At 46.2% G+C, this 26,879-nt stretch overlaps 4 protein-coding genes across 7 annotated transcripts; 2 read left to right on the forward strand and 2 right to left on the reverse strand.

Annotated features, from left to right (window-relative positions):
* The first annotated feature begins 4,254 nt into the window (after positions 1–4,254).
* On the forward strand, positions 4,255–9,848 carry LOC109745460 (uncharacterized). 4 transcript variants are annotated; one of them, XM_020304585.4, is made up of 13 exons: positions 4,255–4,616; positions 5,032–5,078; positions 5,158–5,214; positions 5,329–5,401; positions 5,975–6,030; positions 6,922–7,101; positions 7,182–7,375; positions 7,464–7,603; positions 7,686–7,828; positions 7,910–8,037; positions 8,123–8,281; positions 8,360–9,174; positions 9,283–9,848. In XM_020304585.4, the coding sequence occupies exons 1-13, from the start codon at positions 4,515–4,517 to the stop codon at positions 9,385–9,387; spliced, it is 2,199 nt and encodes a 732-aa protein (XP_020160174.1). In that variant the 5' UTR covers positions 4,255–4,514; the 3' UTR covers positions 9,388–9,848. The 4 variants fall into 4 exon arrangements, with proteins under 4 accessions (XP_020160174.1, XP_073364232.1, XP_073364233.1 ...); XM_073508132.1 differs by having other exon boundaries at positions 4,292–4,616; positions 8,129–8,281; XM_073508131.1 differs by having other exon boundaries at positions 4,291–4,616; positions 8,129–9,174.
* A 409-nt stretch (positions 9,849–10,257) lies between these two features.
* On the reverse strand, positions 10,258–14,503 carry LOC109745462 (uncharacterized). Its single transcript, XM_020304586.4, has 5 exons — positions 14,331–14,503; positions 12,401–12,711; positions 12,206–12,278; positions 11,494–12,093; positions 10,258–10,660 (listed from the first exon to the last, which is right to left on the reverse strand). Exons 2-4 carry the CDS (start codon positions 12,587–12,589, stop codon positions 11,495–11,497), a joined length of 861 nt encoding a protein of 286 aa, XP_020160175.1. The 5' UTR covers positions 12,590–12,711; positions 14,331–14,503; the 3' UTR covers positions 10,258–10,660; position 11,494.
* A 1,506-nt stretch (positions 14,504–16,009) lies between these two features.
* On the forward strand, positions 16,010–19,687 carry LOC109745465 (uncharacterized). The gene is made up of 3 exons (XM_020304590.4): positions 16,010–16,165; positions 16,762–17,225; positions 19,119–19,687. The coding sequence occupies exons 2-3, from the start codon at positions 16,851–16,853 to the stop codon at positions 19,380–19,382; spliced, it is 639 nt and encodes a 212-aa protein (XP_020160179.1). The 5' UTR covers positions 16,010–16,165; positions 16,762–16,850; the 3' UTR covers positions 19,383–19,687.
* Positions 19,688–19,757: 70 nt separating this feature from the next.
* LOC109745464 (uncharacterized) lies at positions 19,758–20,616 on the reverse strand. The gene is made up of 2 exons (XM_020304589.4): positions 20,250–20,616; positions 19,758–20,147 (listed from the first exon to the last, which is right to left on the reverse strand). Exons 1-2 carry the CDS (start codon positions 20,513–20,515, stop codon positions 19,949–19,951), a joined length of 465 nt encoding a protein of 154 aa, XP_020160178.1. The 5' UTR covers positions 20,516–20,616; the 3' UTR covers positions 19,758–19,948.
* Positions 20,617–26,879: the final 6,263 nt, after the last annotated feature.

Genomic DNA, 26,879 nt, shown 5'->3' on the forward strand with positions numbered 1-26,879 from the left:
TTAACCCTAAGGCTGGTCATAGTGGGGAGTAACATATACTAGTATCATGCATATGATACTAGTGTATGATACTACAACCATAGTGTATAATATCATAAAGTAGTATCATAGGTAGTCTCATTTATTGTCATGCATGACACATAGTAGCATAACATTTATTATGTTACGATATGTTACTATGACTCTCTTTCTCTTTTTTAATTATCTGTCACGTAAGCATGTTTGCGAGTCCCAAGTACATGATACTAATGTTGGTACCCCACTATGGCCAGCCTAAATTAACACGGATTCGTGTCGAGGCTAGGTTAGCTAAATTAAATGCAGTCCTCCAACAGCTCAAATTAAATGCAGTATCCCAGTTCAAATTAAGCTAGCTAGCGGTAGGAGTAACCTTTTTTGGTGTGTGTGTGTGAATAGATGAAACGATTTCACAAGATTCCTGTGCTTCTCGCCACCTTCCACGCACAAAAAAGTTGTTTCTTCAAAACAAAGGCACACGAATCTTCTAGTAAAACGTAGCCGGAGCGTGGCACCATAAACAGAGTCACACGAACTCACCGCTAGCTGCCTTGTACATGCATGCATGGCACGAAGCACGTACGCATTATGACGCCAAGTCATGAACACAACTCACAAGAGGAAAAGAAGAAATAAATGGGAAAATAATGTATAAGTAGTACGTAAAAGCTTGGCATATTGCCCTGAAACATAGTACGTAAAAGCTTGGCATATGTTCCTTTTGTGCAGAACGGGAGACATCCCAACATCTCTTTTTCCTGTGCCCTGTGGTCATCTGGCGATCAGTTGGGGCAGTTCTGGGTACCGAATTGTGCCCCAACAACCTATGATAATACTATTCCTGGAGCTTTGTTTTCCTTCCTGATGGTGCTAGATTCTTTACTTTTGGACTGGTAGCAGTTTGTTGGGCTATTTGGAACAGTCGAACCAGATGTGGTGCACCCCTGGAGGACACGATGCACATCTTCCTCGCCTTCCCTGACTCGGCATGGGCCCGGGTCCTAGATGTTGTCGACGAAGGCGGGCGTGGGTAGATCTAGCATGACCCGGGTCCACGCCGAGTCAGGGCGGGCAAGGAAGATGTGCATCGTGTCCTCCAAGGATGCATCACATCTGGTGCAGGTGGTGTCGGGGACGATGGTCTTACGGAAGAGATTCACCTTGAAGTTGAGTTGGTCCTTGAAGAGCAGCCAGTTGAACACCTACGCCTTAATGGGGACTCGGGACACCCAAATAAGATGGGTGTTTATGATGTGATCGTCCTGGCCGGCGAGGAGATGGTAGGCGTCCTTGGTGGACAATGACAACCCATGAGTGAGATACCTGTCATCGGCGACGACGTTTTGTTCGAAATCCTGCAGCAAAGACAACACAACAGCAAGCTCGACAGAGGCAACCGCGATAAGGCGATTTCACAGGTTAGCTAGCAATCCAATCTACCTGACTTGCGAGACGAAAGTAGCAGTTTTGGTGGAGTGAGAGCATAAGTGGGGTAAGGCTATAGCGAGGGGTTAGGAGAATATCTAAGTATCATGCCAAAAGAAGGTGGAGGTGGCCAATATTGTTGAATACAAAAGAACTTTTTTGGAGGGGCGGGAGTTGTTGGCTTACAACTTTCCAAAGGAGGGGTTTGAGGTTGCATCTGCGATGGCTGTAGAGTAGCACAAGTGGTACCAATGTACCCGTGGGAGATCTGGGTTCTAATTCAACTTGAAGGAAAATCTCATTAGCAGACAATTGTTTTGGATAAACAAGTTTTTAGTGCCTAGATCACCACAACCTTTTGGTTTGCAAACATTTTCCCAAGTGATAAGACTAAGCCCCACTTCAAGTTTTGTTGGTCGTCCAGAAAAAGGCCCTACGAATCACGTCTAGCTCTTTCAGAACTTTTTAGGAAGACGCAAAACAAAGATGAAGTAGATTGATAGGGAGTCTAAGACAAAAGTACCAAGAGTTAACCTATTACCTTTCGTAAGCAAGCCAACTGCCCATTGCAAGAGAAATTATAAAGGTTTGTGCGACAGGGTGGAAGATCGAGGAGGGGAGCTTAATGAGAGAGCGGTAAACCAAGGTAGGTTCGAGGGAAGAAGGAAGTAGGGGAGTCGATGGTGTTGACAGACTCAACGACAGTGGAAGGGTCTGTATGAAGAGCTAACCTAAGGGCCAGCTCTTTTGGGGCTTATGGGTGACTACCAAAATAAGATGCCCCTACCTAGCTTATTCTGGTAGTCCAACCTAAAATTTATTCCAAAGGCCTACCAAGTAGGTTGGTTCTTGCTCCGAGTATGTAAGAGGCGACTAAGATTTGAAATTGTCGGTTCTTGCTCTCATTGCTGCAAAGAAGAAGGGCATGTTGGCTTCGTGTGGAAGGCAAGGATTTTTTTCACCCAGTGGAGGTGTTATCTCGGGATGGTAGATCCCAACACATTTTTCTCCTCTCTGCCAAGTGTCGGTGGAGGTCTTATCTCGGGACAATAGATCCCAACACGTGTTTCTCCTCTCCGCCACATGTCCCCCCTCCCTTCGCATTTTTCCTCTTGCCTCACGACTTCTTCCCTTTTTTTCCCCCTCGGCACAGTAAAAAGGAACGGGTGGGTCACCCCCTCGCTCGCCCCTTCTCTCATGGTTATTGGGTTTAATTACTGCCTTGTCATCACATTAGTATCTCAATGGTACCTATCATCCTTATCACATCAGTATGGTTTTGTTATCGTATTTATCATCTCAATGATACCCTTGTCTCATCACCATACCGTCCAAAGTTCTTCAACCCTAACGCCCGTTGGCACTACTTCGCATGTTACGTTGTGCACCATGTGTCTAGATTCCTAATAACCAGGGAATATGCTTCCTCCAGAATTTTGTGCTATCGGTGGCATCATCAGTCGAGCAGCCATTAGAGCAACTCCAACGCGCTGAGACCCAAACGGACACGGATTTTGTCCGTTTTTCGTCCATATGGGTCATCTGTCTGCCTAGCGGACTTGGGGCGGACACGCGATGCACCCAACGCAGAGAAGACCCAAAGCGGACAGGCAAGCGCACATCAGCAGCACCACCAAGCGACCCGGACGACGGGTAGTGCCCCGGCCCAGCGCCGCCGTCGCCGCCGGCTCGCCCCTTCCTCCTCCCTTCTTCTTCCTCACCGGATCTGGCGCAGAGGAATTGCTCCGCCATGGCCGACGTTCGTGCTCGACCGCCGCAGCAGCCCCAGCCCCGGCCTTCAAGCGCGACGGCGAGCACCGCTGCGGCCTGCGCCGGTGGCCTCGACGGCGAGCTGGGCGAGCAGGCGCGCGGCGGGCGCGGACGAGGTGGCGCGGCGAGCGGCGTGGCGGGCGGGCGGGGCGAGTGGCCGTGGCGAGCTGCGGGGCGCGCGGCGAGCAGAGGCGGCCAGACGGGCCGCTCGATGCAGTGCAGGAGCTCCACGGCGACCGGAGCTCGTGACGGGGCTGCGGCTGCGGAGGTCTTCCTAGTGAGCGCGGCGGGCGGCGGAGATCTCCCCGGTGCGCGGCGACGGGCGGCGGCAGCAGCATGGCCAGTGACCCGAGGCCTCGCCGGCGAGGACGACGAAGGAGGCGGAGCCCTCGCCGTCGAGGACGGCAGCTCATGGCGGCGCTCGGCTGGGTGGGGATCTCGCTGTAGTTCCCGGTCGAGCGGCTCGTGTTGTGTCGCTGACTAGTAGGACCAGGGCGGACACGGGAGGGTAGTAGCAGACGAGAGCGGACGAGAGGAGCGCCCGCTTTTGTCCGTCGTGGACCCATTTGTGGCCTAAATTTGGGCTCAGTTTGGGTCGGGGTGGATGACAAACGGACAACAGGCGGACATGCACGTCCGTTTGAGTCGCCCCGTTGGGTTAAGTTTTCTATCCGGATGACCCAAACGGACAAAATGGATCGCCTCATTGGAGTTGCTCTTAGACGCAAGTCGAAGCGGGTCGAACGATGACATGATCGAGCATTTTCTTTGACAATTGTGGTAGTATTCAAAATAAAATAAAATTCAGTGGTCTTCAAATCAATACTTGAGCCTACTCTACCAATAGCAATGCAATGCAATGTGATAATAGTAACCACTACTACCGGGACGATGAGATCTACTGCATTGGTTCTCTTGTACCCTTTGCAATCTCTGCACGTGGGACAAAGTTTTCCACACTCACACGCTGTCACGCAGTAGGGGTGTAGGGGGGGGGGGGGGGGGGGGGGGTCGTCGTCTCCCAAACAACACTTCCCTTTCACGCCATGGCCCCTCATCTTTAAAAAAAACCCTCCACTCCACTCCACTCCCGAGAGAGGAAATTCCCTCACCCTCTTCCTACTGTACTCACCCACACCACCGCCCACCCCACTCTTCCGGTCGGTCTTCCTCGCTGTCTTCTTCCCCAGCCCTCCAGTTCGAAAATTCCCACCCTCGCGCCCAAACTCCAAACCCTAGCCGGTCCGGCCCAGCCCTCCGCCCTGCCGGCCCCGTGCGCGGAACATGCGGGATCTGGGCCCATGGCGACCGGCCCCGATCTGACCTCCTCCTCCGCCGCCGACGCCGCCGCCGCGTCGTCGGCGGCCAAGAAGGACCGCCACATCGTCAGTTGGAGCGCCGAGGTGCGTACCGGTTGTGTTTTATTTGCGCGTCTCGCGGTTGCGGAATTTCCTCTGCGTTTGTTTGTGCTTCCCTACTGGATTTTGGGATTTCCGCTGGCTTGCCTTCGATTTGGACTTCGCTTCTGTAGCAATTGTCTGTTCCCCTTTTTGATTTGGCGAAAAAAGAGAGGCGATTTTGGGCGTGTTTGGGGTATAATCCGCTTGCTGTCACAATTATATTGTTGATTCTCGGACTTCATAGCCTAATTCCCCTTTTCCCCATGCTAACCGTGACAAATTGTTCCTTCCAACATGTTAGTAGTACTTTATTTTTCTGAATACTCTTAGATTGCCTTCGAGTTTATCCATGGAGTGCCTCTGCGATTCGATTCGATGGTTAAATTGCTTTCTGATGCTTCCAACTTCTTCCCTGTAGGAGGATGACGTGCTTCGTGCTCAGATTGCGCACCATGGAACTGACAAGTATGGACAACTCCTGTTTGTTACCTGTCCTCACTTGCAGCAAGCTTTCTCAAATTAACCACGGCGTTTTCTTTTGTAGTTGGACAGTCATAGCCACACAATTCAAGGATAAGACTGCCAGACAGTGCAGGAGGAGGTGTGTACCTCCCTCTTCCGATAAACGGGGATCTTTTGTTGTAAAATTTCTGGTGTTATAGCATTTGTTCAGTTCTATTGTTTATACCCTTTTTTGGCTTGATTGTCGCTGCAGATGGTACAATTATTTGAATACAGAGTGCAAGAAAGGCGGGTGGTCTCGTGAAGAGGATATGCTTTTATGTGAGGTGAGAACTTGGTGTGTTTCTAGCATTTTAATTACTATAGGCGGCTAGGCGCAGGCAGTGAGTCTGCTTGAAATTAAGCACTGCTGCATCAAATAGTTATTTTTTAAGGGCCAAATTTCATCTCTGGGAGTAGGACAGTATGCTTCGTGCCATGGTCCTCAACCTCATATGACATGAAGAAAGGGGTTGGAGATAGAAATCGAGTTCAGGACATGGGCTAGAAAGGACAAATAATTATCACCTTGTAGCTTAACTTGTGTGCAGATTGGATCCTATCCTTGATTGCGTTCCTTTGGGAAAATGATGGATTTGTTTTATGAACTGTAGGACGTATGATTGTTATGTTCTTTTATAGATGAGAAACTGCGTGAAGGGACCATGCATTGCTTAAAGTCTCATAATACCATTATCATTCCTTTGATTAGACTGCAATTTGTGTTATGATACATTTGCAATGTTGCAAAAAGAAATTACAAACCACCTGATGTACATTGTGCTGGTGTCTTCATAACTATCAGTTATTGCTGTAGAACTCCTGCAACACCAAATGATAATCTTGGACTTGTCATGCAGGCTCAAAAGCTTCTTGGTAACAAATGGACTGAAATAGCAAAGGTTGTCTCAGGCAGGTGAGTTTCTTGCATTTGGTTGCTGTTTGCTGTAAGGTGAAAAGGATATTAGATACTCCCTCTCTACCGGTTTATAAGGCCTGCGCGTATCCCTAGATCATCCATTTTATCAATGAAATATGAGTTATATGCCACAAAGAGTATACCATTGAAGTCATATTCGAAAGAATTTTCTAACAGTATCTATGTTTTTAAGGCGTCGCCTAGTCGTCGCCTAAGCGTCAAGGCGCCCCAGGATGGCAAGGCGTCTACCCTGCCTTAGACAGATATGAAGTGTACGGCTGTGGCTGCCCTAGTTGTGGCTGCTCCTGGGGCTTGGAGATGACGGCCCCGCTGTCTCCTGGCACCATGAAGAGGAGGGAGGACTGGAGGCTCCTGGCTGCCCTAGTTGTGGCTGCTCCTGGGGCTTGCTGCTGTGAGGGAGAAGGGTGGGGCCATGAAGAGGAGGGGGGACTGGAGGAGGGAGGACCAGAAGGGTGTGGCGCCGTGGTGGGAAAGAAGGGAAGGAGATAGTGGAATTAGGTCACGGGGGTGTATATGGCCACTAGATGGGCTTTTGGGCCACTGGGAGGTGCATAAGTAGTGGCCCATCTCTCAGCCATTGCTCTTTTTCTAGTATTAATATGTGCAGACCTATCGATAACTCTTTTCCTGCAATGTTTAAGGCGTCGCCTTGCCTCGCCTTACCGCCTCGCCTTGGCGCTTAGGCGTCAGAGCGGCCCTCCTCCGCCTTATGACGCTTTACCGCCTTAAAAACATAGAACAGTATACCTTTTGTGATATTACGTTTGTCGAATTGGCGATCTAGGGATACACGCAGACCTTACCGACCGGGAGGGAGTATGTGAAACAAGATATCTGACATGTGAATGTTTGGTTTGCCTACTACAGAACTGATAATGCAGTGAAGAATCGATTTTCTACGTTATGCAAAAGGCGGGCCAAGGATGATGAACTATTCGAGGAAAATGGCACAGTATGCTCCAATGCAAGTGCAAAGAGGGTACTGACACGGTCTGGTGGCGTCACATGTGCTGCACCTGGCTCCTCACCACCTATTAAGAACATGAGGTACACACAGTACCAGCAGAAGCTGTTGGTTAATTATGTGAATGAACTTACACACTTTAACTTGTTCTTTCTGCAACCAGCTCTTGCAAACCTGATTTCAAGGAGAACTTAGCACCAAATATGAAGTCATTTGGACAGCAAAAGAGCATACAACAGGATTCTCGGCAACCCCTTGCTAGCATTTGTCCAGACAATCAGAGTGTGAATATTGTAAAAACCCAGAGTCTTGTCACTAAAACCTCAACAAAGCAATTACATGGCGAAGAACAGAGCTGTGAGCCTATTATCCCAGATTCTGAATGTTTAAACTTGATTCATGTGTTGTGTCAATGTTTGAACCTGCTCCATGTGCATAATTTCAGGTGTGAAGCATGAGGGTAATTTTTTGAAAAGGAATGATCCAAAACTTGCTACTTTACTTCAGCAAGCTGACTTGCTTTCTTCCCTAGCAACAAAAGTAAATACTGAAAATACAAGCCAAAGCATGGATGAAGCCTGGCAGGTATGGCATCGCCAATTTGATGGTCTGAAGTACATTTGTAGTTTTACATTTTAAAATAACTGTTTTATGCTTTACCTTTCAGAAACTACAGAATCATTTGGTTAAGAAAGATGATAATGACATGTCAGAGAGCAGTATGTCTGGAACAGCTTCACTCCTAGACGATCTCGACGATTTAATTGTTGATCCCTATGAGAATGAAGAAGAAGATGAACAGAAGTCCAGGTATATAATGAATAATATCTCATCCTTTTGGTTACTATTCTATGGCCTCAGCTATTGATCCACCACCATTCTGATGAACAGAGAGCAGAACGGAGCAACATCACAAATGGCTCCTGATCAAATAATGGATAATTGCCCAGTAGATCAAATCGCAGACGAAAGTAGCCTTTGTGGAAACACACTATCTAGTACTATGGAACCTTGCCCAGGTAACCTATGCTCTTAATCTGAATTTAGTTACATGCCTTTCCATCCACATCGAAGAAGATTAATTGAAATTTGAAGCTAAATCAGTTGCAGAAATTCTAGCTCATATAAACTTGGGTGAGGCTGCCGAAGATATGGGGCTTCATTTCATGGAATACAGTTCTCCTACTCATGCAGCTCAAGCTCAGCAAGCTAAAGCAGATGCAGAAATACCAGCGTCTGTAGACTTGAGTGAGTCTGCCGAAGGTAGCTGGTCTCAGATTATGGAATACACATCTCCCGCTCGTACAGTTTTGCATGCTAACAGTTCTCCTGCTCATACAGTTCAAGCTCAGCAGGCTAAAGCAGATGCAGAAATACCAGTGTCCGTAGACTTGAGTGAGGCTGCTGAAGGTAGCTGGTCTCAGTTTATGGAATACACGTCTCCTGCTCATACAGTTTTGCATGCTGAAGGAGATGCAGAAACACCCGCATCTGTAAAGTTGAGTGAGGCTGCTGAAGGCAGCCTGCCTCAGTGTATGGAACATATGTCTCCTGCTCATACACTTCTGCGAGCTAAAACAGATTCTGAAATACCAGCATCCGCAAACTCGAATGAGGCTGCAGAAGGTAGCTGGTCTCAGTTTATGGAATACATGTCTCCTGCTCATATAGTTTTACATGCTAAAGCAGATGCAGAAACACCAGCATCCATAAATTTGGGTGAGGCTGCCGAAGGTAGCCTGCCTCAATGTATGGAACCCATGTCTCCTGCTCATACACTTCTGCGAGCTAAAACAGATTATGAAATACCAGCATCAGCAAACTTGAGTGAGGCTGCCAAAGATGACAGTCTTCAGTGTACAGAATACACCTCTCCTGCTCGTGCAGATTTGCAAGCTAACGCAGATGCAGAAATATCAGAGAATTTCAGTGAGGTTGCCCAAGATAGCAGGCTTCAATGTGCTAAATTTACTTCCCCTGCTCACACTGCTATCAAAGGTAAAGCAGTTGCGAAGAAAGGAACTTCAGAGAACTGCAGCGACGTTCCCGAAGATAGCAGCACCCAGCCATGCATGGAATTCACCTCTCCTGCTCACACAGTTCCAACTTTCCATCCATTCACAGATAACGTGCCAACTCCAAAAATTACTGCCAGTGTAAGCTATTGACTTATGTAGCCTGTCATTGTTAGTCTTATTTCACACACAATAACATACCTGAATCAAACACTTGGTTTTTACACATGTATTTGCTGAACTTTTCAGGAGAGAAATTTTTTGCTGTCTGTGCTTGAGTTGGCCTCACCTGGATCGAAGCCAGAAACTTCTCAGCAGCCTTCTTGCAAAAGGGCTCTTCTTAATAGCCTTTGAAGGGGTATATATATGTTCGATGCAAATACATTTTGCATTTTTCGGTTCTCGCCGTATCCAGCTCCAAGCCCGCCATGCTCCTCAGCATGTATACCTTGGCTCCCCTAGATCTAATTTTAACTAGGGTAGTTCTCCCTACTCCTATTTGCATCAAAGTGTGCCTAGCTCGTGTCATAGTCCAGCTGTTTGTATGAGGTCTCAATAGCTTGGTTTGTTGTCGTTGGTTGTACATATCGCATTGGCGGTGTTGTAGTAGCATACAAAATTTGGAAAAAAGGGGGGTGATGTACCCTGAGAGTTACAGCTTGTATTCAAAATATAGAATAAGGTATTCTTTGTGTAATTAACCCTTTGTAACTTGTATCCGGCGCGGAATATATTGGCTTGGTTTGTGGTGTGATGTGACGACTTTCTTGTTGTTGAACATATGTCGTTGAATGAAACAATATATTTCTTTGTCAGGTTGGATACTTAATAATGCTTAATAATACCATCAATGACCAGTTTCTTGTCCATTTTACATACTCATCTTTCATGAGTTGCGAGACTTGATGCTGTTCTGCACTGTTGGCTATATGTCCTGGGATTCGTCTCTCAGGGCCATTTGGAGTGCCTTGGATTTCACAGAAAATTCATAAGTGAAAATCCTCAGGCCTTGTTTGACAGAAAGGGATTGTGGAGGTTTTGGGGGAGAGGATTCCAGGGGATTTGGTGAATCCCCCTCTTCCACCCAATCCCCTTGAAACCTCAAATCCCCCTCTAGCACACATCCTTCAAATCCCCCTATGTGCAAAACAACGTTTGATAGGAAGGGATTGCCATATTAAATTAAAATAGTGTAAAACAGTTAAAAATCTAATCTTGCAACAGTTCTTCACATGAACAACATAATTCTATTGACTTGGAATCAATATATCATCACATACACATAACAGCAGCATATTCTCTCACATCAGCATGACTTAGAACCAAAAATGTCTCATAGGTTCTCGGCATTCACAAGTCCCAGGCAAGACATGCGTACATTCAAGCATGCTGAGAATACATAAGCATGCTGATCTATTTATGCAACATAGAGAAAAGCATCACTTGATGTTCCGCAACGATTGTTGGAAGAGAGTACATGACAGGAGCATAAATTCCAACTACAAGTCAGCAGTAGCGCAGACACAAAAGCAACCGAGGAGACTCTCAAACAGACGATTTCGAGGGACCTTGCAAACGTCTCCTTCTCCCTCTGCTTGTTCCACTTCTCAATCTGGTTCAGTAGGACCTGGAGGATACCAAAATTCGTCTCAGCAAACAAAGAGACTTTTCCTTGCATAAACAACAATGATCAGGTATATTTCAAGGAATATTAAGAGCACAAAATACAAAATTAAAAAGAGAACAAAGGCAAGATTTGTTCAACTTCAGAGGCTGTAGACTGTTTGCAAAGGGAAAATTACAATGAAGAAATAGTATGAATTATTTCATGGCCTTGTTAGAGCTACATCAAGAGGTACAGAACTACTTTTAGATTAAATCAAATAGTAATAAACACAAAAGCAAGAAGAATCTGATGTGACACGCAAGATGCAACTTGATGGGCCGAAGATGGATGGACCAGTCAGGTCACCTGGTGGCTGGTGAGATACCACAAGATCTCTGTATTTATAATCAGACGATTTCTAGTGGCTGGATGGATGAACAGACGATTTCTAGTACTATTATAGATAAACAAGGAAACTTGCTAGAAACATCATCGTTGTTTCTTTATTGCCAAACAAGTTCAGTGTCGTTGGCTGCAGTGATTTGCATATGACCGCATTCACAATTCAAAGCAAAGGTTGCATAACAGACCAAACCAAGATGAACTAAAAAACCTAACGATTTCCATGGTAAAAACAAATGGTTCAAAACGCAGCGCCACTTGACTTGACTCCATCATGTAACTACTAGCACAATCTAATAAGTACTCGACGACGAGCCAGCCAACAACAATTAAAAGTAGCTATGAATTGTCACACAGCTCTGAATCTTGATCCCCCCATAACAGCAGCATGCTCTAAATCTTGAGTTCTTTACAGGTAGCACAAAGAAGAAGGGGATGCAGAAGATTGTTACCTTAGATACGTTGAGTCAACTCTGCCATTTCGCTCCGAAGAAACACTGCAGCACTTTCTTCATCTTCAGCGGCAGAATTAAGAAAGATCTCACGGTTCTCAACACTTTTGAACACTTTGTAGGCAGTGGCTCTTTCATCGCGGTGGATACTTTCCATCTTGTGCAAAACAACAATGCACTTGCTGATGGAGAATTCTTGGGCATTTTTTGCCCCGGCCAATAGAGCAGACTCCTCCTCCACTTGCTTCCGTTTGACCTCCACATATTGTGACATCACTTCCACCATAGGATCATCACGCTTCTTACCCTTCTTTGATTCCTTCACATGCTTGTTATTTGAAGTAGCAACACCACCTCTTTGTGTAGCATCTCTTGAACCATCACTTGGGGCAGCATCTCTGGGACCATCACTTGGGGCAGCATCACTTGGACCATCACTTGGGGCGGCATCTCTTGGATCATCATACATGTGTAAATCATCACCGTATTGATTCAGGTCAAAAGAGAAGGCAGTCTTCTCTCTTTCAACTTCGAGATCACCATCACTCACTTCTGTAACCTCAGTTGATGTGAAATTGAAGTTACCTTCTGCTATATGTCCTGCACAAACACCCAAGTTATCATTAAAGGCCACACAGCAATGAAATGAAAATTCATTATAAAGGTCAACAAAAAGAGAGGAAATGAAAATCCATTCAACTCAGTAACTCACCATCATACAGATCACCAAGCTTATCGTAGAGGGGAAAGGGCTTATTCTGGAACTTAGCTATTTCTGGCCACGGCTGTATATATAAAAGAAATGATTTATCAAACTTAGACTGCTCAAAAATAAGATTGATTACAAAAGCATGGAATACAAGTCATCAAGTTTTGCAAAGACAAAATGCACTACACTAGAACTTACACTCATCAAGTTTTGCCAAAGATATGCGTCAGCATCTATCATGTGTGTATGATAGTTCCAGCTGACACCGCTCTGTTTGCGGGCATCCTTAAGAAGTCTGTATTGAGCTTTCAAGTCTTTCTGTTTTTCTTGAATCTGTAGCTTTGTAAAATTAGTGTGTCCATATCTTTCATGAAATAAATCTGCCATCCTATTCCACGCTTCAGTTGACCAACCATTCTGTCCCCTATGGTACGAAGTGTTGTGCTCCTGAAGTATCTCTACCAAACCCTTTTCCAAAGCTGGGTTCCATTGAGCTCTTGGCTTTTTAACTACACCAACAAAAATTTACATTGTTCAAACTTAATGCTCAACATGATAAGAGGAGTTACTATCATTCAATTTGAAAACAAATAGTGATAAACTTTAGGAGGACTAGTGAAAAATTCCAACAACATGATAAGAATTGTTTACCAACAATTGCAAGAGTCTGAAAGTAAAGATTGGAAACAGGAAAAACAAAGACAAAGCAGAACATATGGATACACAGAACTGAAGGACGAGCGAAGGTTATTCGTTCAGATTCATTGGGCATATATAAACATGAACTCACAGTCTCTATATAATGCCATAGTATTTGGAGGAGATAATATGACATACAAAGATAATATACTACTGCATTATTCCGTTTTGAGTCAAGTTGTGCCTCAAACGGAAAGCATCAGCCATTAGGCTAATCAAAAAATATAGGAGAAAAATAAATGAAAAAACTGATACAAACTAGTAAATCATTGTATGTCCTATAATCTCATGTAAATCGTTGTAAATCTTCGTCTCCAATCCAAATATGCTCAAATTAAATAGAGGCCTGTAGTCTCATGTAGGATTACATTTAACCTTTTTCTCAGTATTGAGGACCTACATGTTTATACAAAGCCAAAACTGCTAGAGTAAACTTCTTGTTGTATAGACAGTTGAAGTGGTCGTGGACTGCATTGTTGCAGCCATAATCACTTCATGTAGTGACTAGTGTCTACCCAACCAGCTTCAGGTTTTAGTAACTGGACCCCAGAAGAGAGGAGCTGGCAGTCTTCAGTGGAAAAAAGGAGAGCATTTGTTGCTCTGTTTTTCCTCTGCTTCTGTTAGGCCATTGCTGAAATGATAACATATAAATGCTGATGATCATTGCCCCTCTCAGATTCTATTTATATAAGTATGTTGGGAAAATACTTCGCCAACTGTCACTACTCCCTTGGAGCTAGCAGCCTAACATCAGAGGAGCACAGACGGCCTCTATGAACTGAAACAGTGCATGCAAAAACAGAAGAGGAGCTAGCAGCCTAACATCATACCATCACCATCACCATCACTAATTAACAATCTACACTACACTGCCTCTAGTATGCAGCGCGAATCACCAACTGATGCTACTGTTACAACCCACTCGTCTATTATCACAAATGTCACAGTTGTACCAGAACTTTCAGCTGAAACAACAAAAAGAATGTTTCAGAAGATAAAAGAGAGGCATCACTCGAGGTGTTAAGAAAGACAAATTAAACAAAAGCAGTACAATTAACTGAAGAACATATCTGATGGTGTAACATCTAATCAACCAACAAACTAGAATGACTATGACTGGTTCATACAACTTTACTTCGTCCTTGACAACAAACAAACTGCTAAGTTTCGACGGCTAGGTGGTTTACAATCTACCAATTTATCCTCAGCACTCAAATTTATGGCAATCTGGATGGCTAGGGTTAGGGTAGAAGAGGAGCTAGAAGAGGCAGACGTTCTTGGCAAGCTAGCTGGGTAGGGTTAGGGTCCATGTGGAGCTGGGGTAGGAGACGTCGTTCTTGGCGTGCTCGCCGGTGAGGACGAGGCGGACGGAGGGCGTGCGGGAGGTGGCAGCCATGGAGAGGAGGGGGGAGGGGCTGCGATGACTAACCACCGGTGAGAAGTCCAGTATGCCGGAGGAGATCACCGGCGTCGAGGCGTCGGGTGGCGCGGCGACTTGGGGGGGAGGCGGCGCGGCGCCTTGGGGAGGAGGCGGCACAGCGTCGGCGGCTGCGTCTCGAGTCGAGCAGCCAAATCCTCGAGGGGGGCCTCGATGATTCTGAACCGCGTGGGAACAGGTGGATCGAAAGGGAATCGAGGGGATTGGGCCGTCCAAACCGCGCCTACCAAATGGGCCAATGGGTATTTGCGGGGATTCTGGGCCTCGCGGGGTTTATCCTCTGAAAACCCCTCCGATCCACGCGAAACAAACGAGGCCTCACTGTTTCAGAGCCCGTAGGAGTGTTTTTTTTTATAAACTGGAACTTGATTCTTTTTGGTATGATTGTGCAAGATTTCAAGAGGTTAATCCCGGTGGAGTGTCATGTTAAAGTTTTCTTTAGCACAGTACAGAACTACAAATGCAAACGCTCATACACTGACCCCTATGAACATCATATTCATTGCCACGGAAGCTTTAATAGCCGACGGGATTTAGGTGGGAACCTTTGAACCAAAATCAATTTCGATGCCTCCGACTAGTCTGGAGAGACAAAACAAGGTACCTCTTCGTGCTCATGCTGTGTGCAGTGGCGGAGCTACATGCACTGATGAGGGGGGCAGTCCTTGGATATTTAGAGAAGGAAAATAAAAAAGAAAGGCATAGATTAAGAAGATTGCATTCATTTGCCCCCCCTCAAACATGTGTATTTTCTCCTTGGCCCCCATTTGATTTTCTCATAGCTCTGCCACTGGCTGTGTGGTATGAGAGTTAGGGCAGTTAAAGCATTGATCATGAAAGCTCTAGCAGTTCGGGATGGAGTGCAAATGGCTGCGGGACGAGCAATTCAAAATGTGCACATAGACTTATGAACAACGATTAGTACAGCTATGGGAAGGAGACAACCACAGGAGAACTGAAGTGGCGAGTATTCTTCATGATATTAAGGAGTTGTCTGCAAATGTTGAGCGTTTTCATTCGAGTTCTATGGGGAGGGATGCGAATGTTGTTGCGCATCTTTGTGTCAAAAGAGCGAGCGAGTCAAGGCGTTGATGTCTATGGCTTAATTACATCTCTATAAAGCTCTTTATTCGGAAAAAAAAATCGACAAAAACATTCTCTTGCCACTGAACGAACATTGCCGGAAGATTTGAATAAATTCCAAAACAAAAAATCTAACCATCTGAGCGATGCTGAGTTCGCATGTCATGTTAAAGTTGTGAAGGTTAACATGAGAATAATTCGTGGGGATGTTATGTGTGTTTCAGTGCCGACCTACGTGTCTAGACTGATCACGGAAGATTGTAGCGATACCTTTGTTGAATAATTAATACAAATTTTTTAAAAGAGAGAAGAAAAAATATACACGGGAATTATACAGGAATCAGATTTGGTTTGTTTGTTTGAGGCAAATTAAGAAAAAAGTGATTTTTGTTAACCTCAAAAAAAGAAGAAGTGATTTTTGTTTTTTCGGAAAAAGGAGAGTCAGAGGGTCAAACAAACATAAGTGAAGGTCAAACCAGCCCAAGCCCACCCAGAGGCATCAAACTGCCACACATACTGCCAAGCCCAAACAAATGGAATCCTAGGAGAAGCATCATGGTAGGCCACGTGTACTTGACCTGGCCCGGCGGCCGCCCCCTCTCCTCCTTCGGTTCGTATCCTCCCCAGTTCGTCTTCGCTTCCCGCCCGTCCGCCCGAGCACCAATGGGAGGAGCGTGACCGGCTTCGCGGGCGAGCGCGACGGGGACGAGGGTTTCTAGAAGGCTCCACCCCACGGCCACAAGGTGAACCTGCTGCTGAACTTCTCATCATAGCCTAGCAAGCTTTTGAACTTCGCCGTGCGTTTCGGGGCTGATTTTCAGCCGGGTTTTCGGGATCCTTTTGGGCGCCAGTAACTCACAGCACTCGCCGTCCAATCAAGCTTCTTTTCTCGAGGTTTCTTTTTGGGATTTTCTCCCGGGATCGACAGGGGAGATCGGCACAGAGCCCGCAGGAGATTCGATCGATTTCTCAACTTGTTCTGCGTCGCCTCCTCGTAGTATTTTTCTAGATCCTGACCCGCCTGTTCGTCCGGCGCCGCTGTAGATTTTGGAGATCACTCCTATTCCGCTCAATAAACTAGTACTACTGTAGATGCCATTCCTTGTCGATTTCTGCCGCATTTTATTTTTGTTTTTTCGAATTTATTCTTTTTTTTCTTCTGCGATTTTGAATTTCATCATCGGATTCCTCCCTCGTGCGCGCACGGCTAATCACGAGCTCGCAACCGCCGCCCGCTTGGCCGCAGGCTTCCCGAGAAATTTAAGGCGATTCTTTTTCTCATTCCCTTTTCTCTGGCCTCGGTGGGAGCCCTAATTTCAGTTTCGGTTTTAAATTTCAGTTTTTTGTTTTCCCCGGAACTGTCGCCGCCTCCCCCCAAATCTCGCCGCGGCTCCCGGCCGGTGCTCTGCGCGTGCGAGCGAGCGAGCGATGGACTTCGACTTCGACTGCGCCGCCGCCTCGCCCGGCGGCCAGTGGATGGGCGAGACGGCGTCGCGGCGCCGGCAGCGCCGCCTCTCGTCCTCGTCGCTCAGGGCGTACCTCACGCCGGCCTTCGACGCCGTCGCCGCCGCCGGCCAGGGGGGCATCTCCCCTTCCTCGTATTCGTCGGGCGGGCTGGAGCTCGGGTTCGACGCGTCGCTCCTCCGCCTCCGCCGCACCTGTTTCTCCGCCAACGCGGAGCTGGACAGCCGCCGCCTCCTCTACTCGCCGCAGTCGCCGCCGCCGCCGCAGCAGGCGCGGCCGCGGCCGATGTACGCGGTGGCGGACCATGAGGCGGCCTACCTCTATGCGCCGAAACGTCAGGTGATTAAGCTGCTCTCCAGATCTAACTCTCAGTGTCACTGTGGTCTTGCATTGCTGTCCGATGAAGTATTGAACTGATGCCTGGAGTAGTGGTCAATGCCTTTAGCCCTTGGTTCTACTAGCTTGGTTAATATTGTGCATATCTCAATGCTCTTGATCTCTATAATGCCATGGTTACATGATTTCAATACTTCATCTGGTTAATCACAGAGAGAAAGACCACGGGTGTGGTGATGCATTGCAATGCAGGACTCTTGATTGTGTTGTTAGGGGGAAATGTTTCCATATATTTACTCAATTAGTTATAGTTTCTTCTTTTAGATAAGGGAAAACTCCCCGGGCCTCTGCATCCCAAGATGCACACAGCCTAATTAGCTATTGTGTCAGACTGTCATACTTCGTATGCTCGCAATATGAGCGCACGACTTATTTCTGACACTGAAGGTTGTCTGAGGATGTACAAAACAGGAAACAAATTACACCAAACCATCCATTTTTCATTTGGGATGGTGTCATCTATGTTTCCTGATGTTCTAACGCCACATATCAGACTATCTGTGGACTATGGTTATAGTCCAGTCCATTACTTTACTATATGGCAGTTTATGTTGTGGTCTTTATTAATTTATAATGCCATGATATGCGATAATGCATATGATCTACTAAGTTACTACCTACTGCAAATCCTATGAACTCGCAATATGAGTGCATGACTTAGTTCTGACAGTAAAGGTTGTGTGAGAATGTACAAAACAGGAAAGAAATTTAAAGCAAGCCATCCAATTTTCATTTGGGGATACTGTCATCTATGTTCCTATGTCCTAACGCAACTTATCAGACTGTATGTAGACTCTTGCCATAGTACAGTCCATTAGTTTACTGCGGCAGTTCAGTTGTGGTCTTTATTAATTTGATGTCGTGATATTTGATAATACATTTGAGCTACTAGTTACTACCTATTGCAAATTCTACTTAGTTCTTTACTTTGTCATATTGCAAGCTAGTTCAAGTTCTGCTTCAGTAGTTCAGTTACTTGTAGCTTCAGTGCAGAATTGCTTGTTCCCTAGCTCTTTCTTGTTGCTAGGAAAGGATAATTTCTGATTGACCAGATAGGCATGACTCGTTAGATCATGGACTTTTTGTTTGCTCTTCTATCTAGAATAGAGAGAAATTGTTACTATATTGATCTGGTACATTGCCAAATAGTTTTTCTCATTTCCTTAGCTAGCCACTCTTGCTAGCCAAAGAAGAAACAATTTCTCATGTTTCAGATAAACATAAATTAATTAGCCCTTAAATGTTGTTGAAATCAAGTTGGTCCACCAGACTGCAGCATATCGACATTGTTTTAGATCCAGTTCCTTTATCAAGCTTTAGAACAAATTTTACATGCCTTTACCTTGAACACAACCTATGTGCCTGGTTTTGGATCTTGTTCCATCGTTAAGCTTCAGATAAGTGGATAATTGTGTTTCTGGTACAGTTGCAATTTTTAGATTGGAATATTTCTTTCTAGCTCAACAGCAGTATCTCCAGTGTCAGGATCTAAACACATTCATATACGCAGAGTCAATTTTATCTTTTTGCAGCATGAGGGGTATGCGAGTAATCGATTCTCCTCTATCTAAGCACCCAATGCTGTATATTGTCTCCATTAACTCATTACCTGCTATTCTTCTCTTCATCCTTTAGCTGAAATTGTTAGCACGTTCATGCAGCTTCCCTGTAAACCAACACAACCATAAGCTGGTTTAGTAGAATCATTCTCTTAAGCTAGTTTGGTGACTATCCAAATATATTGCCCTTTGTGACAGACTGACAGTCCTTTACCATCAAAATCTACAGTGTACTATATGCAGTAACATCTCGTTTGTGTGGGTTCATGTTGCATAGGCTGGCGGGCTCACTGGCGCACCAGGTTTCCCGGAACTCAAGCAGACATTTTCCAACTTCCGATCACCAGATGGCGCCGTCATCCTAGGAAACAGGCCGGACCTTCTGTCGACACCGAAACCTGGTTCGACGACACCTTCAGCACAGGCGACGTCTGCAGCAGCACAGCCAACAGAGGAGGAAGAAGACCTGATAGCCGAGGCCCTCTACGGGCGCAGCGGCCGACGCAGGCTGCCCATCTTCAGGGAAATCTGCCCGGAATGAGCGACGCGGCGATGCCGGTCCTCCCCGACATGGATGAAATGGATTGCATTGCCCTGTATATTCCGTGTACCCCTCCTGTGTCCATACCATAGGCTTTTGAGATCAGATGTTATGTTACTTCGGAAGGAAGAAGACTGTTTCCTAGTTTCATAGTGGAGAATCTCTCTCCACTCTAGGTGAGACAATCATGCTATTGGGGTCGAGTATCCGGCAGCTGACCCATTTGCTTGCCATTTGTTAAGTCAAAACTCTTTTGCAAGGAGCTGCAACAAATGCCATTGTGCTGCAGGAGGGTTTTCCATTGATGGAACTGCTATTTCTGTTACTTATCAACACCTGGGCTCTGACATGGCTTCAGAGCGCTGTCAATGCAACTATTTGCAACCAAAATGCATTTCCTTGACGTCTCAAAGACAGAATCGCAGGATACGCATACACATGTTACAGCACGTTACAACGAGTACACCAACTTTTCTTCTCAAACTAGTAGAAAGCTACAGGTACATAAGTGGGAGGGAGGGATACAGCTCGCAAAATTTTGGCGCTTGCGTCGACCTGCATGCAGATCACAGGTCTCCATCGGCGCGTGGCGCGGACGGCGACGGCGACGCCGAGACCTTCCTCCTCACCTTCTCGGTGGTCCTCCCGATGGTCTCCTCGGCGGCCCTCGCGGCCGACACCGCCGTGTGCTCCACGGCCTCCTTGCCCATCGCCAGGCTCTGCCTGGCCGCCTTCTTCATCGACCCCGAGCTCCTCAGATCACACCTTCATCAGCCGCCACGCAAAAACAAGTAACCAACACGCCATGAGATGAGGACACGCGTTCTTGGACCCGTGTACGGAGAAAGAAGAGAACACGATGTGTACCTTGGCTCGAGCGGGCGGAGCTTGAGGCACGCCAGCTTCGCCCACGCCCGGAGCGCGTCCAGCCAGCCCTCGTGCCCGGCGACGCCGATGGCGAGCTCCACAGGCTCAGGGGGCTTCTCGTCCGCTGCCGGCGACGGCGACGGCGACAGAAAGAAAGCGGCGACCGAGGCCGCGAGGAGCAGCGACGCGAGGACGACGATGGCGGTCGCCGTGCTGCTTGTCCCCGCCGGCGACGCGAGCCCGTTGTTCTGGCCCTTTCCGCACATTTTCTTTTTGCGGCTGGTGGTGGTGGTGGGGAGAAACGATCGGGAGGAAGGAGGGCTCGGCGGCGCTCCTGGATTGGCTCGGACGGTCGGACCGTACGTGGTGGTGTTGGGTGGGAGTTTTGATCGCTGGGGCGGACACGTGAGGCAACACGTACGTGCGGCGGTTGGAGAGGACAGGTCGCCGAGCGAGGTTGCCGACTTCGGGGACACGTGTCGCGGCACTTACACGCAGCTGCTTTGGTAAACAAATGAACCGGGCCGTACCATGTCATGTCAGATGTCAAAACGTTAGTACATCAGCCTTTTTTTTTATAATCGGACACCTTAAATTAAAAATCTTAAATTCATATTATTACATGAAACGTGAAACTTAATTTAAGCGGAGCTCGCCCAGTTTTGCCATGTCCATGTCCGGCGGCCGGCTGCGCTTCCTAGAGTGTTGGTCCGGTCGCCGGCAAGGTAGAGTAAGGCATGGGACACGAGCCGGCTCACGAGACTCAAACGCCGTCTCCCATGTCCTACTCTTCCTCGTCGGAGCCCGAAAACCGAACGGTGCTTGTGGACATCAAATAGATAATGGATTTCCGACACAAGGAGTCCGCCCGCTGCCTCGCACGGGCCTCCTCCCGGGAGCGGCGGAGCGCAAGCCGGACGACCATCTCCTCCTCGGGGCCGCGTGGGATCAGCTCGGGGTCGAGGGATCTGGAGGTGAAGGATTCGGATCCACTGCCTGCCATGCCGGAGAAGACTAGACGGGAGCTTGGATAGTGAAGGGGAGTGGAGTGAAGAGGCTAGGCCACTGAAAGCAAACATGAGGCATGTGAGCTAGGCTATGCGGCCTTGAAAGCAAACATAAGGCCTGTGAGCCAATTTTTTCCGGTCGCGCCTTAAAAGCCGGCTTAACAAATATTTGAGATTTGCATGTTCTCTGTTTTGGTTTTTTCAGAGTTTTTATGTTTTCAATTTTTTACTTTTACGCAAATTATGAATCCCCGGGTTATACTGGCTTCGGGTTATTTTGCTCATATTTGAGTCTTTGGGTTATCACCCGCCCTGGTTTTGGACCTTAAGTCGCCAGTATAATTTTGGCTATAAACCTAATCACGTAGTGACGAGCCGACCCTTGGGGGCTACTAATTGCTCCTGTCAAAGGTAACCCGAAACTTGGGGGCTACATCATATGATGCTATTTTCAATGAAGTACATGTAAAGTCCCAGCTCAGTTTTATCTTACTGAACCAGCCCTTGGGCGCTACACGTTGCTGCTCAAGTCTACATAATCAGATCTGTAAAGTCGCTGCTCATTATTGCATAATGACCCGACACTTGGGGGCTACACCTGAGAAGTACAAAATGTTTAGTTTATGCTTGGCGACTTACATGCACAACCCGGGTTTCTCCAGAGTTGCAATATTTTGAAGCAAGTCTTAAAGCTATCACTATGTTCCCCTCTTAAGACTTGGGGGCTACATGTGATATGCATATAAGGGAGGTACACCTTCAAGTTCTTAGTTTTGAGAAAACCAGGTATCATATTCTTAGTGGAGAAATTGGCAAAGTTTATCTCCACTAAACGCTTCATAGAAAGGCCCAGTAGTCGACTCAACGATTGGAAGCTATATTTACAAAAGCAAGCACCAAGTCGCCATAAGATTGACCCGGCGTCAGCAACAATAATGATCCCGTATCATAAGTTTTTATAACCCGACAATTTTGGCGATCATCAAGCCGACAGATCATCAGATGAATATCTTGAGTCCAATATTTTTGTCAAGGCAGAGCTTTGGAGGTTGACTCAAAATGGATTATTTTTCTCCAATATTTTTCTGCAAGAAACCAAGAGACATGATATGGAATAGCTCAAGAATTGCACGACCCGGCAAATATTGACTCGGTCAAGTGTTTTCAGAAAGAAAATGAAGGGAACACAAAATGAGCAGCGCAACCACACATAAGCTAAATAAACAAGTGAAGGAATGCAATGGCGTCCGGAGAAGTGACAAGGATTTAAGGATGAGCAGATGCCTACTCAGAAGAACTTTCGACCTGGTGCACAACCTGTCAGAATTGTTCTTATTTTTATTTTGCAGGATAAGTTTACCATGGATAAATCCAAGCTAAACTGGGGGGCTAGTGTCGGGGATATACCCCGCGGTGTGACCCGGCCTGATGTATGACTCGGCCACGGCTTGGCAACTCACTGGAGACCCACTTGAGTCTGGCGACTCACTGGTGACCCGGAGGGAGGGTTAGATGAACGACAAGACCCACGTCCCAGAAGGCGGCTTATGGGAAGGCCGACTCATGTTATGGTGGGCCTGGCTTGAGAAGAAAGGCATAAGGAATATTTCCCTTACAAGGGAAGCAAGACTAGGACTCCACTTGCAATAGAGTAATCCTAATCCTACTAGGACTAGTCATGTAAGCCGCCCCTTCAACTTATATAAGGAGGGGCAGGGCACCCCAAGAGGGACAAGTTAAGAGAGACAAGTCAATAGCTCTCGAAACAGAGATTGCGAAACACCGCCCTTGTAATCGTGAGCATCGCCATGATCAATATTAATAAAGCAGGATGTAGGCTTTACCTCCACCGTGAGGGGCCGAACCTGGGTAAAACCTCGCGTTTCTCGATTTCGACCAACCCCGTTCAAGCTACTACCTGGTTGTGTTGGACTCACGACTAAGTCCTCACACTAGGACATCTGTCGTGACAAAAAGCACGACAACGGGAGAAATCTTGTTGCAAATAATCATGTGAACTTGATATGTGTTCGATATTTTGATGATATGTATGTTGTGATTCCCTTACTGGTGTCATGTGAACGTCGACTACATGGCACTTCACCATACTTGGGCCTAAGAGAATGCATTGTGGAGCAGTTATTAGATGATGGGTTGCTAGAGTGATAGAAACTTAAACCCTAGTTTATGCGCTACTTCGTAAGGGACCGATTTGGATCCAAATGTTTAATGCTATGGTTAGACTTTATCTTAATACTTTTCTCGTAGTTCTGGGGGGGGGGGGTATTTATAAGTGGGAGGTTTGTTCAAGTAAGAACAACTCCCAAGCACCGGTCCACCCACATATCAAAGTAGCAAACACGAATCAAACCAACATGATGAAAGTGACTAGATGAAATGCCCGTGTACCCTCAAAAACGCTTTGCCTATTATAAGAGACTGTTTTGGCCTGTCCTTTGCCACAAAAGGATTGGGCTACCTTGCTCCACTTTATTTATCGTTACCGTTACTTGCTCGTTACAAATTATCTTGCTATCAAACTACCTGTTACCGACAATTTCAATGCTCGCAGAAAATATCTTGCCGAGAACCACTTGTCATTTCCTTCTGCTCCTTGTTGGGTTCGACACTCTTGCTTATCGTAAGGACTACGATTGAACCCCTATACTTGTGGGTCATCATGGGTTGAATGTTTGTGAAATCCATGGAAACATGGATTGTTGAGTTTCAGAAAATCAACACTAACATCACATTGTACCTTTGCTGCTTAATTATTGTTTTCCTGGAACACAAGTGTTGCGATGGTCCTGGCATGGTCTGGGTTGGTCAGGTCACATGGCGGTGACGCCCCCCCATTCGTCCAAGACACGACAAGACAGTGGTGCAAATCCTCCCCAGTGCCACACAACTGAGATGGGCTCCATTGGTTGGCCACGAACATCCTCGCCTCATCTTCCATGGTCAGGCTGGTGAAGAGAGAGAGAGAGAGAGAGATGGGGCAGATGGATCTTTTTAAAGGAACACGATGCGTTCCATTAAGTAATAGGGTTGGATAATTCACCATCAACAACGTCATTTACAAGGTCTGGATACTGGCCGAGCTTAATCTCGTATTTGCCAGCTCCTAGTTTAGCACCATACATAGCTTAAAAAATGCACAACTAAATTACAAGTTCAAGGACAAGACACAACAATTACATCATTGAAGCCCACTGTCAGCTGAAACTTAATATCTTTGAACATAGATCCTAGTGTAGAAAAATCATAGTCTTCATTGCTCGCCGCTGTCTGGAGTTGCACAGAGTTGATACGTCTCCGTTGTATCTACTTTTCCAAACACTTTTGCCCTTGTTTTGGACTCTAACTTGCATGATTTGAATGGAACTAACCCGGACTGACGCTGTTTTCAGCAGACTTTCCATGGTGTTATTTATGTGCAGAAACAAAAGTTCTCGGAATGACCTGAAACTCCACGGAACATCTTTTCGGAAAATATTAAAAATACTGGAAGAAAATTCCACGTCAGGGGGCCCACACCCTGTCCACGAGGGTGGGGGGCGCGCCCCCTGCCTCGTGGGCCACCTGACGCTCCACCGACCTCAACTCCAACTCCATATATTCACTTTCGGGGAGAAAAAAAACCAGAGAGAAGGATTCATCACGTTTTACGATACAGAGCCGCCGCCAAGCCCTAAAACCTCTCGGGAGGGCTGATCTGGAGTCCGTTCGGGGCTCCGGAGAGGGGAATCCGTCACCGTCGTCATCATCAACCATCCTCCATCACCAATTTCATGATGCTCACCGCCGTGCGTGAGTAATTCCATCGTAGGCTTGCTGGACGGTGATGGGTTGGATGAGATCTATCATGTAATCGAGTTAGTTTTGTTAGGGTTTGATCCCTAGTATCCACTATGTTCTGAGATTGATGTTGCTATGACTTTGCTATGCTTAATGCTTGTCACTAGGGCCTGAGTGCCATGATTTCAGATCTGAACCTATTATGTTTTCATGAATATATGTGAGTTCTTGATCCTATCTTGCAAGTCTATAGTCACCTACTATGTGTTATGATCCGGCAACCCCGAAGTGACAATAATCGGGACCACTCCCGGTGATGACCGTAGTTTGAGGAGTTCATGTATTCACTATGTGTTAATGCTTTGGTCCGGTACTCTATTAAAAGGAGGCCTTAATATCCCTTAGTTTCCATTAGGACCCCGCTGCCACGGGAGGGTAGGACAAAAGATGTCATGCAAGTTCTTTTCCATAAGCACGTATGACTATATTCGGAATACATGCCTACATTACATTGATGAATTGGAGCTAGTTCTGTGTCACCTATGTTATGACTGTTACATGATGAACCACATCCGGCATAATTCTCCATCACCGATCCAATGCCTACGAGCTTTTCACACATTGTTCTTCGCTTATTTACTTTTTCGTTGCTACTGTTATAATCACTACAAAACCCAAAAATATTACTTTTGCTATCGTTACCGTTACTTCCATACTACTTTGCTGCAGATATTAAGTTATCCAGGTGTGGTTGAATTGACAACTCAACTGCTAATACTTGAGAATATTCTTTGGCTCCCCTTGTGTCGAATCAATAAATTTGGGTTGAATACTCTACCCTCGAAAACTGTTGCGATCCCCTATACTTGTGGGTTATCGAGACTATTTTCTGGCGCCGTTGCCGGGGAGCAAAGCTCTATTCTTTGAGTCACTTGGGATTTATATCTGCTGGTCACTATGAAGAACATGAAAGACGCTAAAACAACAATTTATCCCTCAACTACGAGGGGAGGTAAGGAACTGCCATCTAGCTCTGCACTTGATTCACCTTCTGTTTTGAGTAAGCTTGCGACACCTAAACCTGCTTCTGCTATTCGTTCTGATATGTCGCATGTTATTGATGATGCCACTTCTGCTATGCATGATACTTATGATGAAACTACTTCTATGCTTGATATTACTGTGCCACTTGGTGAATTTCTTGATGAACAACTTGCTAGGGCTAGAGAGAATGAAATTATTGATAATATTGATGAAAGTGATGATGAGGACTCTACCCCTAATAAATATGAATTACCTGTTGTGCCTGAGGGCTATGTTATGGATGAAGCAGTTGCTAAAGAAATCTTTGCTTGCAATGATAGATATGATGTTGAGAAATTATTAGCTAAATGGAAGCAGCAATCTCTTAATGCTAGAATGAAACCTGACCCTGCTTTTGCTGCTTCACCTATCTGTGTTACTGATAAGGATTATGAATTCTCTGTTGATCCTGATATAATTACTTTAGTTGAGTCTGATCCTTTTCATGGCTATGAATCTGAAACTGTTGTGGCACATCTTACTAAATTAAATGATATAGCCACCCTGTTCACTAATGATGAGAGAACCCGCTACTTTTATATCCTTCAAATATTTCCGTTCTCATTAAAAGGTGATGCTAAGATATGGTTTAATTCTCTTGATCCTGGTTGTGTGCGTAGTCCCCAGGATATGATTTATTACTTCTCTGCTAAATATTTCCCTGCTCATAAGAAACAAGCTGCTTTGAGGGAAATATATAATTTTGTGCAAATTGAAGAAGAGAGTCTCCCACAAGCTTGGG

The sequence above is a fragment of the Aegilops tauschii genome, chromosome 2 (genome assembly GCF_002575655.3).
Source record: "Aegilops tauschii subsp. strangulata cultivar AL8/78 chromosome 2, Aet v6.0, whole genome shotgun sequence".
NCBI classification, from domain to species: domain Eukaryota; kingdom Viridiplantae; phylum Streptophyta; class Magnoliopsida; order Poales; family Poaceae; genus Aegilops; species Aegilops tauschii.

Coding starts and splice junctions, on each gene's coding strand:
- LOC109745460 (XM_073508130.1), top strand. CDS start 4,515: ATGGCGACCGGCCCCGATCTGACCTCCTCCTCCGCCGCCGACGCCGCC. Junction 7,604..7,685: donor GCATGGATGAAGCCTGGCAG/GTATGGCATCGC, acceptor TTTACCTTTCAG/AAACTACAGAATCATTTGGT. Junction 9,175..9,282: donor CTCCAAAAATTACTGCCAGT/GTAAGCTATTGA, acceptor TGAACTTTTCAG/GAGAGAAATTTTTTGCTGTC.
- LOC109745462 (XM_020304586.4), bottom strand. CDS start 12,589: ATGGCAGATTTATTTCATGAAAGATATGGACACACTAATTTTACAAAG. Junction 12,279..12,400: donor TTTGGCAAAACTTGATGAGT/GTAAGTTCTAGT, acceptor TTATATATACAG/CCGTGGCCAGAAATAGCTAA. Junction 12,094..12,205: donor GCTTGGTGATCTGTATGATG/GTGAGTTACTGA, acceptor GTGTTTGTGCAG/GACATATAGCAGAAGGTAAC.
- LOC109745465 (XM_020304590.4), top strand. CDS start 16,851: ATGGACTTCGACTTCGACTGCGCCGCCGCCTCGCCCGGCGGCCAGTGG. Junction 17,226..19,118: donor TCTATGCGCCGAAACGTCAG/GTGATTAAGCTG, acceptor CATGTTGCATAG/GCTGGCGGGCTCACTGGCGC.
- LOC109745464 (XM_020304589.4), bottom strand. CDS start 20,515: ATGTGCGGAAAGGGCCAGAACAACGGGCTCGCGTCGCCGGCGGGGACA. Junction 20,148..20,249: donor CTCCGCCCGCTCGAGCCAAG/GTACACATCGTG, acceptor CGGCTGATGAAG/GTGTGATCTGAGGAGCTCGG.